The 17471-nt window shown below is 46.2% G+C and overlaps 1 protein-coding gene across 2 annotated transcripts; it reads right to left on the bottom strand.

Moving 5' to 3' along the window:
- Positions 1 to 2534: 2534 nt before the first annotated feature.
- Positions 2535 to 17214, bottom strand: foxn2a (forkhead box N2a). Of its 2 annotated transcripts, none has more exons than XM_079169002.1 (6): positions 17092 to 17214; positions 6881 to 7464; positions 4973 to 5097; positions 4710 to 4759; positions 3998 to 4066; positions 2535 to 3190 (listed from the first exon to the last, which is right to left on the bottom strand). In XM_079169002.1, the coding sequence occupies exons 2-6, from the start codon at positions 7448 to 7450 to the stop codon at positions 2766 to 2768; spliced, it is 1239 nt and encodes a 412-aa protein (XP_079025128.1). In that variant the 5' UTR covers positions 7451 to 7464; positions 17092 to 17214; the 3' UTR covers positions 2535 to 2765. The 2 variants fall into 2 exon arrangements, with proteins under 2 accessions (XP_079025128.1, XP_079025129.1); XM_079169003.1 differs by lacking the exon at positions 17092 to 17214 and adding an exon at positions 10296 to 10414.
- Between the last annotated feature and the right edge of the window lie 257 nt (positions 17215 to 17471).

Genomic DNA, 17471 nt, shown 5'->3' with positions numbered 1-17471 from the left:
TCCAGTTTTTACTCAACATCCCCTATACAATACCTGGAAGCATGAGTCATGAGTGGCAGTCGGCTTTTTGTTTTTTAAAGACTCTAATCTGTGATGAGATCGAGAGCCAAAATTCAATTTGTGACAACTTAGTCAACAACATTAACATGAGAGAAATGTAAATAATAAAAAAAAAAAGATTCAATCTTCGTCAATGAACTTCTGCAGTACGAGGGGAAAGTGTCCATCTTACATTTTACACCCCAGCTGTGTGCATCAATTTTGGCAACAAAAAGTTTTTTTCAGGATTAATGTTAATAAACTATCCAGCCTAACAAAAAGCAAAACAAAACATCAAGAGAACCTGGCAGTCATGGTTAGATTGAAAATAAAACACCCGCTCTAAAGACAATAGACATTGGCAAAAATACTTAATCACTATGACATAGTGAAAAAAAAAAGTGTATTGCTGTAAAATAAGACAAGGAGAAAAACAAAATACTTATTAAGTGGAGTTCACAGAGGGAGAAACATAAATGTGCCTAGTCACTCGTTTCAAATGACCAGTGTTTGATAGACTCTGCATTCAATAATCCCATAAATTAACGTCATAAATAAGGTGATGATTAATGAACAAGAACTTGTTCTTTTTTCTTTTTTTTTCACAGCTAAACAAGACCAGTGTATGTAAGTATTACTTCTGAGAACTGAAGCAGTTCCCCACTCTAAAGCTACAGAAATAACCCGAGAGAGAGCGAGAGAGACGGGTTCAGTCACTGTACTGACCCGCGTCCTCTCTCTCTCTCTCTCTCTCTCCCACTTCCTGTCCGGATGATTCAGAAAACTGGAGCATTGTTACTCTCACGACTGTATAGTTACCATGGCCCTTTGCACTTCTACATCAGTGGCACAGGAAAATGTTTGGCACTGACCATGCATGCTATGCTAACAGTCACCGTGACCGTGTGATCTTGTGCTGCGGGAAGAAATATTAGGATTTCCTGTTTGTTGCCCCCCCCCCCCCCTGTGAGCGTCCATGCTACCTTGTATTGTACGCTGACTTTAAAAAAAAAAAAAAAAAAGCGAGAATGAGAATCGTGGCCTTTTACACAAGCGGCTCGCAACTTCCCCTCAGTGAACTGCGTGCAATCAACTGACAACAAACACTCCGTTTCACAGCTTGAGAAGAGAGCGCGCACTTCCTTATTTTTGTTCTAGGAGGAAGAGCGAGGACGAAACACTTGTGGCCAGAGCTGTGTGCACAACGCCAGAGCAGCGCGGGGTCTCCAGCCCCTCCGGTTCTCTCTGGCCGGCCCCCTTCTCAGGTCTTTACACCTCGATATGCACCAAACAGACACACCCTCCCTCAAGTTGTGAATTTGCCACAGGATCAGCCAACAGAAAATTTGCTGTAGAATGTTCTAATTTTCTAAAGTACATGGTTAAAAACAGGAGATCTGTAAACTCCAATTAATGGAGCGAGAAGCTGTGTGAATTTACTGCCCGCTCCCTTCTGTGATTATTAAACAGCTCTGCATTCAGAAGCAAGCAGAGCACCAAGCAGCCCCACAACACAGCTGGAGCAAGGAGATCGGTCACGACACCGAGCGCACGAATACTTTGTCAGGAGAGGAGAAAGTGTTTGGCCATTTCAAAACTCTTTCAACAAGACCGTCATATCTCAGGTTTAGGCTGACATGCACTATGATACACACACACACACACACACACAGAATAAAATTAAATCTATGGAGGATAACCTATGAACAGGCAGTGAACATCTGGTGGCAGATGTTCCCTTTGCATAGGCTGTCACCAAACGTGAATATATGTCTGCACGATAAATGTCAAAAACACACCGATGAATGAAGGGGATGGACAGGATGAGCAGTTGATTTGCAAAAGAAGAAAGAAAGAAAAGAAAACTTTCATTCGTATAGCACTGTAATGGCCGCACAGAAGTAGTTTAGCTAACTTTGCAACTAAATTTGGCAGTGGCAGAGTAATACCATTTCCACATAATCCTGAAATAGAGCCAGAGCTTGTGTGTAATACGGTCATCGCAGAACAAGATAATAGTACTACTCCATTCATTTTTCTTAATTGTAAAGTTGAACTAGCGTACGCCACCATGAAATGAAGAAGAGTTAAGGTTGTGGATAATTATTGCATCTCTCTTACAAGAGGATTCATGGTGCAGGGATTCCTTTCAAAGCATGTGGCATTTCTTTTTTTTCTTCAGCACAAAAAGGAGAGAATGGTAACACCAGGAGGTTCGGTTTTGTCTGTTACAAACATGCACTCATTCGCTTCATAAATAGATTCACTTGGAAGAGGATACAGGTTTGAGGAGGAAGCATGCAACGCTTTGAGTTATAAAACCTTCAGCTTTTTCCCATCGTTGTCTTTTTTAGAGGGAAAAGAATCTTGAATCACAATCTTCTAATCCAACAGAAGCAGGCAGGTCATTTTGGATAGGGGGTTTTCTTGATGGTTCTCCATAAGCCCAAACACCCGCCCCCAGAAGTCCCCCCCCCCCCCCCTCCCGAGGTACAGAAGTCTCTATATGGCTTTGTTCTCCTGTGTGAACGATACTATTGCCATTTGTTTTGTTGGACGGGGTTATTCCCAAAACAAAACAAAAAAAAAGGCTCAAAATGGCCAATGAACGATCAGATAAGGAGAAGGAGGCACACTCGGACACACGATCAGGGGGTCAGAGGTTAGGGTTCACAGGGTCCGGAGTCTGATGAGGGGGAGGGTGGGGAGGGGGGCAAAAATAATCTTTATTTCCTGTTCAGTTTTGTGCTCTTGACAGTGCGTTTGGAGCCCTCCGTGCAGCTGCGTATACCAGCGAGGTGCAGCAAGGACCCGGCGGCTTCCTTCAGCTCCTCGTCCAGCTCCGGCTTGACCTCGCGCCGCGCCCTCTTGCCGGCGGGCCACTTGATGGCGGGCGGACGCCGGGACGTCTGGTGGACGCCCCTCTCGTCCCAGAGGTCGGAGTCCTCGTCGCTGTGGAAGCCCTCGCTGCCGGCGCGGTGGGACTGCCCGCGGTCGCAGCCCCCTTCGTCCAGGGAGGAGAGAGACGAAGAGGAGGAGCGGGAGGAGCAGCGCTGCAGGGCCACGCTGCTGTAGTTGTGGTCCTGCTTCGGATCGCTGCTCACCAGCACGGAGTCGGGTCGGGAGAGGTCCAGAGGGCCGTCAGAGTTGCCTGAGGAGAGCGTAGGATTGAGAGAGAGATGAGTACACGTTCAAATGCAAAAGCATATATTTTCAGTCTTAGTTACAGAATGGCTAATGCGCTAAATATTGCATGTCGTGTAAAGCTAGATTAACAGTTCCACGCTTTGATTGGCTTAAAATAAGTTGACAGACACCAGGAATATCCTGTCCTATGTAAGTTGTTATGTAACTTTACAGTTAACTAGATTTAGTTTGTTTAGTTTAGTTTTGTTACAGTGAACCATATGCTGTAGCTTTGACTGGCTTTGTTTACAAATATAAAGCAGAAGTGATACTTGTCACAGCCAAAGAGAGAACACCTGATTTAAAAATATCTTCTTGTTAAAGTAGAACATTGACGGGGAAATATTAGCAAAACCCAACCGCACTGAAATAATCCTGAGAGGGCTCCTGCCGTCATTGAAACAAGTTAGTTTAGTAATATTAAAATATGATCTAATGTAAAATATAAGCAACAGCAGCCAGTAAGTTTGATTAAAAAGATCTGTTTCCCCCTATTTCCAACCTTTGTGCTAAGCTAACTGGCTGCTGTGTCTGGTATTTCCCAAATGTCGACCTATTCCTTCTAGAAGGAAGAATGTCTGCAGGAGAAATTGTATGCAATCATGCAATCATGTTCTGGAAACAACATTTTGCCTGTAACAACAGGTGACTTGCACACAAATTAAAGCACACCAAATAAAAAGATGACATAAGCAATGCAAGGGCGGTATGTCGAGGGTAGGAGACAAAGAGTTGGAAGTATGAAAGTATGGCTGCTTGTGGATTCTCTTACATGGGTCAACGTGGTGCCCGGGGGCAGAGTTTAAGAGCATCATGGCAGTGGCAGCATCAATGTCAGACTCTGGAAGAGGAGAGAACATGCATGATGGTCAGTCCTGAGCTGTGAAAGCATGCTAGCATGGCATCTGGACCGTGGACCGGGCTCCTTTCGATCATTTTAAACCGGGGGGGGGGGGGGGCGCAGAGCGGCCCAATCAAACGCTCACAGAATGGACTGGATGTGCAGGAGGCTCCCCCGAAACAAACCGGAGGATGAATTGAAGCCACTGATATCGCATCCGACTCTTTTTCAGACCTGACAAAAGTGTCTAAAAGCCTCGTAGCTCACTTCTGGGGCTCTAAATTATTAATGATTACAGTGAGACTGAGTGCTCGACACAGCACCAGCAGAACCTCTGCCTGTCGTCAAGGTTACAAATCCAAGAGGCAGAGAGGGGGGGGGGGGGGGGGCCTGATGCATCGACTGGGAGCTCTCTCTACATTATGGTCTACATGAGGCATCAATGACTCGAAAGCAACAAATCAAACCAAGAGTTGAGGATACAAGCACGGTGATGTTGAATGTTCTGGGACTGAAATGTGAAACAGGCGACAGAATCAAAATACCACACAGACACAAGCTAACAGAAACCGCAGTGATTGGAATTCCTGCTTTTTAATGTGGAAACTTAAAAACACAGAGCTGGTTCGTCTTCCGCCCTCACCTTTGAATGAGCAGCCTTGTAGAAAGAGATGGCGAGGGGGCGAGGAGGCACTGCAGAATGTAAACAAAGGAAAAAAACAAAAAAAAAGGTCAGATCTGGAGTTTGTGAAGAAAATGAAAAATGTCACCCTTTTCAGGTATTTAAAAAGGATCAAATGTTGTGATATGCTTCGCTAACAATGCCGAGTCCAATAAAGAAACGGAACACGGTATCACCGACACAAACAGTTCACAACATCCAGAGAGTGACTGGGGAAGGTTTACCTGGGTGGGGAGGCGGGTGGTGTGCAGAAGGCATGTGCGGCAGGGAAGTGCTGCTTCTTAAGGGCTTGGATCAGGTTGGGGCGGTACTCGGGGTCAACACACCAGAGAGAACCTTTTCCATTGGCCTGTGGAACAGAGCAGGGACATCAAACCTCTGACCCGGGATACAAAGGCAGACACTTTCAGCAACAAACTGAGACAAGAATTGTGATCTTGTAATAGGAGCATTACAAAACTGTGTTATAGAAAGGCCATAAGTTTGTCTGGAATGTATTCCGATTGGTCCTTTGATTGTGTTTAAACAAAGGTACCCTGTGGATTTTCTTGTAAACAAACAAAAGTCGTGTTTAAATTGAGTGTTTCTCACCAGAACTTGAAACGGTGGGAACATTTCGAATGCATTTCCTTCCTCATAATACATTTGCAAAGCAGGATGTATTATTTGAAATCATGCATTCTTTATATTCACGGCTTTTTCACATTGTTGATACGCTTCTTTGCACGTTACCACTACTAGTAAGTACACATTTTAACAAATTAGAAAATGTATTTTGACCTATTTCTATTGGCTTACTTTCTATGAATTCCTGAAAGAATCCTCAGCTGACAATATCAGTGAGCAGTGCATACAGCAGCATAGTGATGTAATGAAGGTCTCCTTTCTCCACAAATGGCAAAGAATGTCAAGGCGACAGCTCTTCGAGGAGCACGACATCATAGACAAAGCACTGGAAACGGCAAACGCATAACTGAGAATTCCTCAACGGCCTGAACAAAAGGAGGAAATAACTGCTTCTTCAGCGCCGTGTGAGGAACAAATGTGTCCGTCAGTGATGTGTGTGCGCGCGAGTGTGTTAAAGTGTCACTTTATCTGATGGCGGCGCATTGCCCAGTCTGGGAGGAGAGTAGAGCGAGCGAGGGAGGGAGGGAGGGAGGGAGGGAGGGAGGGAGGATAACCTTGACTCAGATTACCAACCAGCCCTGATGCAGGAAGAAGGAAATGTCTCCATGGCAACGGAAACCACCAGCCAGTGTCATGTGAAACTGGTCTCTCAGCAGACGACGGGGCTCACGCTGTGCACCTGCACACGCTGAGCCGCACCGTGTTGCTACTCGCCGAGCGCTAACCGCCACCGCCTCCCACGGTGGGAGAAGACGAGGTCCTAGCAGGCACGAGCCTCGGCACCACAGGCTCCACCGGTCGCAAGTCCCAACGCATACTGAAGCTCAATATGGCCGCCGTCGTGTCCCCTGGATCAGCAACATGCAAATCAGGTTGGAGTGTGACGCAGGACTGTACTCGTAGAAAAACCTTCCTGCCACCCTCTGAAAACTTGAGCAACAAATGCAGGCTGAACTACACTGATGGCAGGAACTTTGTGCAGGATGAGCAGTATGCGTCTATCCTGCGTCTATCACGAGCATGAGCACATGAGAAGGTCAACTTCTCTCTTTTCTCCCCCCCCCCTTCCTATACAGGAACAGGAATGAGTCACACTCTGCCAGGAGCAGGCGGACAAAGATTCGTCCAACAAACTCATCTTTGCACTGCAGGTCACGCTGGCTTCCTTTCTCGCGAGTGCGACGTTGAGGTTTTCCAGAATGTGGGATGCTTCTCTCCTCTGCTTTTTTTAAACAGTTGCACTACCTTGCAGTGCTTCGTGGAGATAACGTCCTATCTCAGTGTGCTGTGTTTGCATTTCCTCAGAAGGAGTATGTGTGACCTTCACTGTATTCCACCGTTATCGCAGCAGCAGAGTCAGAGGTCCCTGCGGCTGTGTTACACACCGTCACATGAGCCACAGTGCAGCTACAAAACGTTACCATCACATCATCAAACAATGCGATAACAGCTTTCTAAGCTTAAATCTGTGCATGAACGTTTAGGAGAAAGTTAAATAACCCTACCTTTCCCAAACTCCTCTCGACCTTGCGGAAGCATTTGTTCAGGGACAAGTTGTGACGGACCGAGTTCTTCCAGCCGGTGGGAGCATTGGAGAAATAAGGGAAGTGCTCGAGAATCCAGCCGTAGATCTCTTTCACGGGCAAAGATTTGCTGGGAGACTGCTCGATGGCCATGTAGATGAGGAGAGAAAAGGAGAACGGGGGCTTGGACTTCAACGAGTCCCGCTCCCGGCCTCTGCCGTGTGACGAGGAGGAGGAGGAGGAGGAGGACGACGGGCCCTGGCTGGACCCGTAGTCTCCCTCTATGTCGAAGAGGGGGCTGCCGCTGGGCTGAGCCTCCGGGCCTCCCAGAGCGAAGTTCTGAAGCAGGTTCTCGTGCAGCCAGTTGAGGTTGGTGAGCTCCTCGTCCTCGGCGCCTCCGGCGCGGTCCACGCTGGTCGCCAGCGGACTAGACGCGCACTCCGCCTCGGGGAGCGTTCCCACGCCGCAAACGCCTCGGAGCCCCGTCCGCTCCTCTTGCATACCCGGAATTTCCGTTTTCTTATCTGGTGACATCCCAATGATTGGACCCATTAAATCAAAGAGGTCTGGAGAGAGAGAGAGAGAGAGAGAGGAGAGGTTAATGTTTGACAGCATGGAGATCAAAATCACAGTTTTTGAACTGATTTCATCACAAAGTTGGCAGTATGAAATAACTGGATGCGACATGACGGAATGATATGCTCTTCTGAGCGTTGACCTGGTTTTCTTAAATCTTCCCTGGGGGGGCTAACCCCCCCTGCGGCTGAGCTTGTCTGCCTCTATTGCACCTTCTCACTGCCCCTCTCCTCCACGCCCGGCGAGGACGGAGAGGCTCTCGGCTCTCCTCCTCCTCCTCTCGACTCCGGCCGAGGACCTTCGAGGAGGTCCTCTCAAGCAACTGAACCGACTTAAGGCTCCACTCCTCGACGCCCACCTCGGCCCCGGCTGCTCGTTACGCGTGAATGAGCATGAAACCGCCCGACGACTGCAGGAGTGGAATGCTTCCATCTTTACAGAGTGGATGGCTCTTCTAGACTGATCTGCATGCAGCCAGGATCAAGTCTCAATTTGTCACATGCCAGATTAAGTAGTGTAAAGAGGCTACAGGCACTAGGACATTCAATATTGCCAGAAGCCCTGTATCATTAAGTAATTCCACCCAAGTACCATTATTAATAAGACAATGATTACTGGCATGTCATCAGCAATGATCAAAAAGAGTTTGAATTGAACCCAAAGCTGAGCAACGGTTTTAAGTACAGGCACAGAAAAACACACTAAAATAAGTAAATATGAAATTAAACGCTGTCCAATAAATCTGAATAACTGTAAAAACCAAACAACACAAGCTACGGCTGGTGAGGCCAAGAGCACAAAGAGATCTTTGGCTCACAACAACACGCTTTATGTCCTGGGTGTCACCATGACAACCATGCCATCCCTTCAATAAGAGCAGGAAAAAAAAATCCCCACAAAACAAGATCCATAGATACAATAAGAAAAATAATAACCCACGCTGGCTGGCTCCGTCATAGACGAAGCTCCTGCTGCAGCCAGTGTGGGGGGGGGCAGAGATGGATGCATGGAGAGCTGGATGGACAGGTAGAGGAGCACAGAGAGCAGTGGTGGTGTGGTGGTGTGGTGGTGGGGGGCATATATTTTCATTTCTGCTATAAGATAAGAATTGGGTCAAACTCGAGAGTGTTTGCACAGTGGGTGAGACAGGAGAGGGTGTGCACGCACACACACACACACGCGAGTTTGTCAGAGCCAGTGAGGGGGAAGGAGGAGGCATCAGTTACAAAATGACCACTCAACCCTCAACGACGGGATAAACATGTAGCAGACGGACCCTATTGTGGTTTAGATTGACTTCGAACATCTCGGGTTGGGATTCCTTTAGACTTTAAAGTACATTTCTTTCAGTTTCTGTTAGAATTGTACATCCCGTCGGCTCTATAAGTGACGTCACGCCAATCCTCCATTGTCTGCGGTTCAATTCGTCAGCACCATTGATATTTACTTGTGAGCCGCATATACAGTTTGCGGGCAAGAAGGAAGTAAGGCGAAGGGGACAGGCAGCATGGACATAGGAAGGGACGTAACAATAGAGACATCCTTTAATGGAAGGACAGAGGATGACCGAGAGAGGACCGGAGAGAGTGAGCCGGCGGTAGTGCGCTAGGCTACCTAAGTTATCCTCAGTTGAGGATGAATCACGGCTCTAAGCAAGGCAGAGCAATCAGACTTGTCAGGCAGCGAGAGAACTGCCCATTTGTGTTAAAGGGAGATCTCTGCTCAGGAGACCAACACACAGAAAGAGATCTCTCGACATGACAGCTTCCGACTCTGAATGAATTTAAAAATAGAAAGAGGGACTGTGCAGACAGACGAGCCTGCATTTTCTGAAAAAAGAAAAGAAATGTAATTTATCCCTTCCAAAAATAATTTCTGAATTAGGCTAGCTGCGTGCACAGGCCAAATATTCAATGCTTTTCAAAATGAAAGCGTTCTTGTATTTGTGTTGATGCCAGAGAGAGGAGAGGAGAAGAAAGGGCTGAGGATGCCAGGCTGTTCTGTGAAGACCTACTTTAGGCTGTTCTTTTGAAGTTTAAGTCGAGATCAATGACTGCGTTGGCCGATAAACGCTGACGACAAACATCCTCGTCTGCATCGGGCCTTTCGTTTGATTAAAAGGTGTAACTGTAACACATGGCTGCCCTTTCTTCTTCAACAGGCCACAAATGACTGCCCGCAAACTTGATTCTGTTTTGTGGCGGGAAGATGAGAAGAAGTCACCGCCTGGCTGAAGTGTCCGACCACTGATTAACCTTCAGCGTCACCCCGGTCTCGTCTTCACAGCCATGACCTCTCAGCTGGGCCCTCGGACGCTCATCCTCTTTTGAGCGTCTCCTCCAGAAGGTCAATTGAATATCAACGGAGCGCCGGGTGCACCATCGCGAAGGCTGCCTCGCATCCAGCCAAAACACAGGAAGCGTGCCACCATAAATGCAGCCGTCATTGCTCTTATGAAAAAAAAAGGCATCAAAGAGAGGCGGCGGGGACCGCCACGAATAATGGGTCACTAGTGTGCAGAGGCGAGAGGGAGCTAATAAGCCGGACCGGCCTGTTGACTGCAGCATCCTTGAAAAATACACCAAAGCTGCAAATGGCGCTGACCTGGTGTCTCATCTGCAAGTTAAAATAGCCCCGCGCACCGCCAGCCTCATCATATTCATGTGCAAACAGCCACTAACAGCAGGTGCCAAACATCCCCCCCCCCCTTTCAAACTGCTCTTTTATCCTGTTAAGCACTTAGCCTATTCAAAACTACACAAAGACATATGGAGATAGCTATAAGTGGCGAATTCAAGCCGTTGACGTGTCAAATACGTACGGATGTAAAGGAGACGATGGCGGCTGCCGACATGAAGAGGTGTACCGGTTTGGGATGTTTTCTGGGGAGTGCATCTCACCAATCTGGACTCAGTTGCCACGGCAGCCAATGTTTGTAAGGGAAGCAATTGTGCTCATGTCTGTGCATGAAGAGGGAGCTAATGTGGGGAGATCAATACAGGCGGAAAAATGCTGAGGCCAGCAGTCTGCTGCTGTTCTTCACAAACCTGTCTGACAAAGAGCAGCAGTGGGAAAGGCCACCACGGCCGATCGGGATGTCACGGCCCCGCTGACTAAGTGCCACTAAAGGCGTACTTCACAATACTTCCCGTTCTATGCGCCCAAAAAGCTATTTTGATCAGTTAAAAAAAAAAAAAAAATGACAAACAACTTATCATGTCGATGTAAACAACAGATTGTTTTTCAACTGCCGTGTGCGTTCATGCACAGACGAAGTCCCGCCACACCCTCTTTACAAGGAAAATAAACCAGTTGACACAAACCAGTTACACCTCTGTGTCATACATACACAAAGGTGTGTCGCAACAGCCCCACGGCCAGGGCTGTTATTTGAAACCCTAACTGATATTTAGGTGACTACCCAGGCTGGCTGGAGCTCTAAAAGTGTGAATGAGACAAAAGGGGGGGGGGGCTGAGTTAGAGAGAGAGGGAGAGAGAGAGGGAGAGAGAGAGGGAGCCGCTGATCCAGAGCACCAAGTGGCAGTCTTCTTCTTTTCTTTCTACTGGGAGGGTCAAATTATGTCAGAACAAAATAAAGCATCCATTAGCGTCAAAGCTAATCAGGCTACTGTTAAAGCATGTCTAAATGAAACATTTTCAAATCAAACTACTTGAATGGATTAAAACGATCTCCTCAGAGCCCCGAGGTGAAAGCGAAGGGACAAAGCTTCGCACAAAGCGTTACGATTGGCCCCACACTCGGCTCATACAAAGGAGCAGTTGTTTTTTGCTCTCGTCATGTTTCAGGAGTGCTCAGTATTCACCTCACAGTCTCAAACACAGGGACCGGGGAGGGAAGGAAACACCTCCTGCCTGTTGAGGAAGTTCATTTTCAGAAAACAAAAAAATTCAGACAGTTAAGTTAGCCCCGCTCGCCACCACACAACATGCGGACTCGAGAGGTAGCGCTCATTCGAGCAGCAGCGGTGTGTTTACTTTGGCAATCTATGAATTCCACCGGCATGAAGCTTATAGACGGCCGACAAACAACCGGGCCGAACCCCCGACGTATTGACTGATGCAATCACTGGAACAGTCGGGGGAAACGAGCAAACAAAACACCGGGTAATTATTGTGATGTCCGTCGAAGACATTAACTTCGAACTCAAACACACGGGACTGCACTTTGACTGTCAACAGAGGTGAGGCCTTCAGAGGTCCATGCCGGCCAACGCTGAAACCTTATCTCTTGGGTCATGTGGCTTTAAGTTCAGTGTGCACACACTGACCACCAATCAGCGACGCACCAACCTGTATACTGTTGAATACCAAAAAGCAGCATTGACTGACAGTTCATTTGATGCTACACTTCCAAATACTTCTAATAAATGATTAAAAAGGGGGATATTTTTCAAGTTTCTTCATCTTTTAAAAAAAAAGGCACAGAATGTGCCTTTTAAAAGTTCAGTTGAAGTTTCGACATAAGCCCTACCAGGAATGTGCTCTGTCGGAGATTACTTTCCAAGTAAATACTACAAGTATTTGCAAATGGGATTTTGTAGGAACACAGAAAACACCAATGAGGCCTCGCAGGAAAGCCAAACGACAGAAGACTTCAGTTCTGAATTATAGGGCCTCTAATGGAGTCCTTCACAGGTATCCAGGTGAAGTACAGCGGGGACCTAGAGAGGCCAGCACGAGGACTTCTGGCTAAAGTGCATACACATCAAAAGCTGAACGTGCATTAAGTAGTGGTAACGTGACCTTCTTCTGGCAGCACTGAAGGTTTAGCTCCCTACACCGTTGTTTGCCAGGAGTTCACCACCCTTTGGCTGTTGTTGTTGTTGTATTCCCTTAAATGTGGGTAAAGGAGGATCTCCTCAAAACAAGCTGCCATTTTGTTATCTTCTTCTTCTTCTTCCTCGCGGACATGGGCGTATGGCGACTGTTAAATCCCGCAGAGCAAAGCGGACCCTCGTGGACATGCGGAAAGTATGAATGGGCTTCTGGGTAACAGCCTTTTCTAATTTGTCTTTTACTCACGTATGTTGGTTCAACATCAGCGGCTCCTACAACTAGAGAATTACCGTAGAACAAAAACCAACCAGCATTTTAAATCTCTTTGTTTTCTTGGAGTCTAACCCACAACAACATTTGTACCAATTCTCAGTAACTCAGTGCAAAAAAAAGATGTAGATGTGATAGTACTCGTATAGTAGACCGGAGAGAACATGACCTGTAATTATCATAACACGTTTTTATTATTTGTATTTGTTATTTGACTGAGGATACCATAAAGAATTCAAACAGAGTTTTGGTCCATGGCCTCCGTTACATCCTCTGCTCAAATGAGGTTGACTATAAATCCACTTTAAACTTTTTGTTTTTTCCCAACATATCACCATGGTGATCTGATGACAATGTAAGACTTTTAAAAATAGCAAAGCTCTAGACATGCTCTAGTAAACTGAGCTGCGTGCTTATTCCTGGACTGAGCTGCTTCAAGTACAGCGGCCCGTATAAAACATGTAATAACACTGTGATGCGTCAGCTACACTTATATTATTATATATTATATATACATTATGGACAAACAGCTCACCGGCCCTTTACCGGTTACAAAATGTTGGTGAAACTACAATACAATCTGATTTGCACACAAACTGGTCAGCCCGTGTCGTCGTTGTCACACTGCCATCAATTAAATAAGTCCCCGTTAACTCAGCCAGGGGTGAAGGGACAAAGACCCATTGTGACACGGGACACAGGCCCGCTTCCCTTCTTCCCTTCCCTCAGCGAGGAAACGGTCGCATCGGTGTCGCCTTCGCTGAGGCCGGCCCTAATGGGCTGCGTCTTCAGTCCAGCCCGAGACGGGCACAGTCGGGGGAGGGGGGGGGGGGGGGGGCTGCTCACTATAGAGTCAGTGCATAACCACTGTGACCAATCACGAGACCTAAAACAATAACTGGAGCAGACGGAGGGACGCCACAACAGGAGTACTTTGCCCATACACAACTTCTGTACACACACACACACACACACACACACACACACACACACACACACACACACACACACACACACACACACACACACACACACACACACACACACACACACACACGCTTAAAGAGGAAAAAGTGAGGCACTAACTCCAAGCATTCACATTCAAATTATGTATTTTCAGATTTTGAACCGAATGTCAACCTGCTCTGCCTTTTTGTTGATGTCATGACATTACCTACAATAGTTGGCCACAGTTTGTAAAATAGGGACAGCTGTGAAGTGGGAGGGGATAAAAATAGATGCCAATTAGATGCTGTACCCTTATCCCTAAATGATGTGAAACGTCACCAAAAAAACAACAACAGACAGACAAGTTGAGAGTCAGGAGAGTAAAACAAAAGAAGGGCGGCAACACATGCTTTGACTGAAGTTTACATTTGCATCTCAAATTCAGAGCCACCAGCTCTGTTTGATGAGCAGAATGTCACAGGCCCGCGACCACACACTCCCGGGGATACCCCTCCTTTAAAACACGGGGCGTGAGCAGGTGATGAAACGCACATGTGCAGCTTTAATTATTCAAGCCAACCACCACAAAACTGCACGAAGCAGTAAACTCCAGCAGACGGATGGGGCCGACGTCAGCAGTTAGCGCTGGAGCTCACTGATTGGTGACTGATCTGAGATAGATAATGTGGTTGTTCAATGTAACAACCTCCTTCCACCAGAATGGGAGGTAGAAGGAGACCAACATGTTCTTTATAGAAACAAAAAGACTTTCTGTGGCTGATAATACAAACAACACACTGGCTAAACTTAAGTAGCGCAGACTTGTAGACTTTATTTCCACATGCTGTTAATATATTGTTAAAGCATTTTCCAGTTTATATGTGTAAAAACACTGCAATATGCGCACACCATCCTAATTATGGGAATACAATGACTGCCGACTACCTTATCCTGCCAATCATGGAATTATTCAACCTCTGCCATTACGCCGATTTTAAAATAGTCAAATCAGAGTCACAGAGGACGTGGTAATCACAGGGTGTTCGAGAGAACAGTAGGTTAGAAAGCTTTGAGCTTTTCTGTTGAGCCAGTCCATGAGACACCAGGTTTAGACTGCGTTGAGCAATCCCAAAACGGTTCTGCCACACAGGTCAGCTTTCGTAACGAATTTAAAACCCACAGTCACTCTTATGGCAACAAGAACACGCTTTTTTTTTTTAGAGGACGCAACCTTTCCATTTGCTCTAGGTCAGAGTACGCAACTCCAAGATAAGACTGATTACACGGCAACAACCACCATTTTGAAGTGCAGGTTCTTCACCACTGCTTAGATAGGGTGTCACAGTAACAGCTATGAGCTACAATGGAGCACCGTGCCACTTCCTTGTTACGGTGTTTTACTTTATATTCAGTCTGTTGTGCTGTGGTGGTCTCTTTCTAGTCACGTTGCGTCAGCGTGATCGTACATCCTCGGAGGAACATCTTCCTGTTCTGTCAGCGGCACACAGTGAAATGGAGCAACTTCTCAGAAAAGTGACACCTATGTGTTTGTACCAAGTTGTAAAGATGAAGCGTGGCATTCAAGGGCGTTCTAGAGGAGCTTACGATGCATTTGATAGCACTGTGTCTATTGGTATTGAACATGAACATGGAGCAATGTAAAAGAAGTGTGTGACTGTCAGGGCATTACTCTTTTGGAAAATGTTTGAATGAATTTAAAAAGCAGGCCAATACTCGATGGTTAAACGTAAATGATACTGTGACTGTAATCAATTGTCAAATTCACTAATTGTGTCAGTTTCAAGCTATCGTCAGTAAACGCATCTGATTCTCTCAGGTCTGCCAGAAACATTTTCAAACATCGTGCACTGTGAGCTGACCCAGAAAGAAAAAAAGATAATGATATTCACAAAGACTGTGCGGTATGCCTCCTCGTTCACCTGTACTTCACCTCTTCCTGAGGACGAAAAGAACTTCAAACCATGGAGTACTGCTGTATATGGTAACTACAATGTCTTAAGTCTTCTTCCAACAATTCAAATAAACATTATGATGGTGCACAACCAAGTCAAATTCAACTCCACTACAATGCTTTCCATCCCCGTGTTTATGAAAGCGGTTTCACGTCAGCAATAACAGCATCAGTGGGTTACGACAGGTCTTATTTATAGTAATGAATGTCAGTAAAGTTAGAAGACCCAGGTCTATTCTGGGAGGCACCAGTCCTTCCCCTTCAGAGGCTTCTGTACATACAAACATGTAGCCTACAGGAGCGGACACATGCTACGACTACAAACAACAGCAAAGACAACAGATGGTTTGACCTACAAACATGACCATGGAGATTCTGGCCATAAAAATAATGGCAGATTGACAACATCTGTTTCTTTTTTGTCTTTTTCTGCCCCATAAGCTCCTGTTGCCTTTGTCTCCTATTTATCACTGGGGCTTTAACAACTGTCAAGCAAGAAGAAAAGGAACGTCAGCCTACATTAATGTCATAACCTCGCGAAAGATAAAGACATTTTTCCCAAATACACACAAAAATCTCAAGAGCACACAATGAATTTTAGATGAGGTTTGTCCAGTAAATAAAACACCAACAGGCAACCGGTAGGGCACCAGACACGTGGAATAACATAAAGACCTATTCAACAGCAACATATAAACTATATCCAACTGGATTAAAAAGGGATATTTTTCCTTCCCTCTGACAATGTTTGTGGAGCACTCTGTATCTGGGACAATCTTGTGATAATCCATTACATCATGTGCTTTAGCTAGCCAGTGTAGCCTCCCAACCTCTGGTACCGTCGATATATATACACACACACCATGAAATATTCAACAATTTATGAATATGAGGAGGAGACATGCGTCTTAAATTAAACAACAACTGATACTGATTTAATATCGCCGTCTACTAACTTACCACTCGAGAACTACGCGACAAGCAAAGGCACTGAATGGCACAGAGTCGAAGCGAAGTGGAAAACGTAAACTGAAAGTGCTGTTAGCAAAGAAAACTAATATGCTTTGTAGCTAACGCCGTGTAGACGGTGGCATTAGACAACACAACCACAGCCAGTCACACAATGAGCAATACAAAGTTACACGTAATGGGCTGGGCTATTGCACAACACTTCCAGACAAACGGGACTCGTTACAAAGTAACGTATCTCCCGGTTAGTTACACATTTGATTCCGCTTTAATTAAAGTAGGTTTACGAGCCGTAACGTGACGTTAGCTCACCCAGCAGCACAACCGTGAGGCAAAGTAGCGTTAGCAGTAGCTCCGTGGGTCAGGAAACCTACTGCTAGCGTTAGCATAACATTTTAACTGTGTAGAGTATATATATTTCCATATATCAAAAGACAGCCCTTCTTTGGTGCTATGAATACGAGCCTAGAGAGCGGAGAGACGTACCGTTCATATGAACTAGCTAGCTGGCCACATGCTGTCGCTGGCTCTGCCATGCTGGCTCTGCTCTAAGAGAAGTCACTTGACCACATTTACTTTTCGCGTGTTCCACACACAAGCCCGTCTATCCACCCAAACCATATTAAATTATAAATACATATTTACAGGTTTAAATACTCACAATCATGCACGGCACGTGCCTCGGTGCGGTATGTTTATAGACACGTCCGCGCGCAGTTTTATTCCGATGTCTGTCTCGCACAATGTCAGAGATCAGATCAGCAGCTGCTTCCTCCATACACGCAGCGCGCGGATCACACAGCGCACGGGCAACGCTACCAAACCCCTTGCCGTCGCCATAGCAACAGGCCCCACTTCAGCCAATCAAAACCCCTCCCCTCCTATCTCCCCTGGCAACTGCCGCAGCGCAGGAGCTCCCGTGAACGCGCACGCCATCCTGTTTTTGCATCGTGTCAGTGTGTGCTTTCACTTTTTTTATCGCCAGCTGCTTGTAACGTAACATAAGAGGAGGGAAATACGTTCTGTGAAAAACATTTTATG

The sequence above is a fragment of the Pholis gunnellus genome (assembly GCF_910591455.1).
Source record: "Pholis gunnellus genome assembly, chromosome: 11".
NCBI lineage: Eukaryota > Metazoa > Chordata > Actinopteri > Perciformes > Pholidae > Pholis > Pholis gunnellus.
Note: the sequence above shows the minus strand (reverse complement) of the source record. Positions and strands in the feature narration are given on the sequence as shown.

Bases quoted from the DNA above. Each gene is read 5' to 3' on its own strand.
- foxn2a (XM_079169002.1), bottom strand. From the start codon at position 7,450: ATGGGTCCAATCATTGGGATGTCACCAGATAAGAAAACGGAAATTCCG. The intron at 4,760-4,972 runs GTAAACCTTCCC...TACATTCTGCAG, and splicing joins CCACCCGCCTCCCCACCCAG to TGCCTCCTCGCCCCCTCGCC. The intron at 4,067-4,709 runs GTGAGGGCGGAA...CTCCTCTTCCAG, and splicing joins ACAAGGCTGCTCATTCAAAG to AGTCTGACATTGATGCTGCC.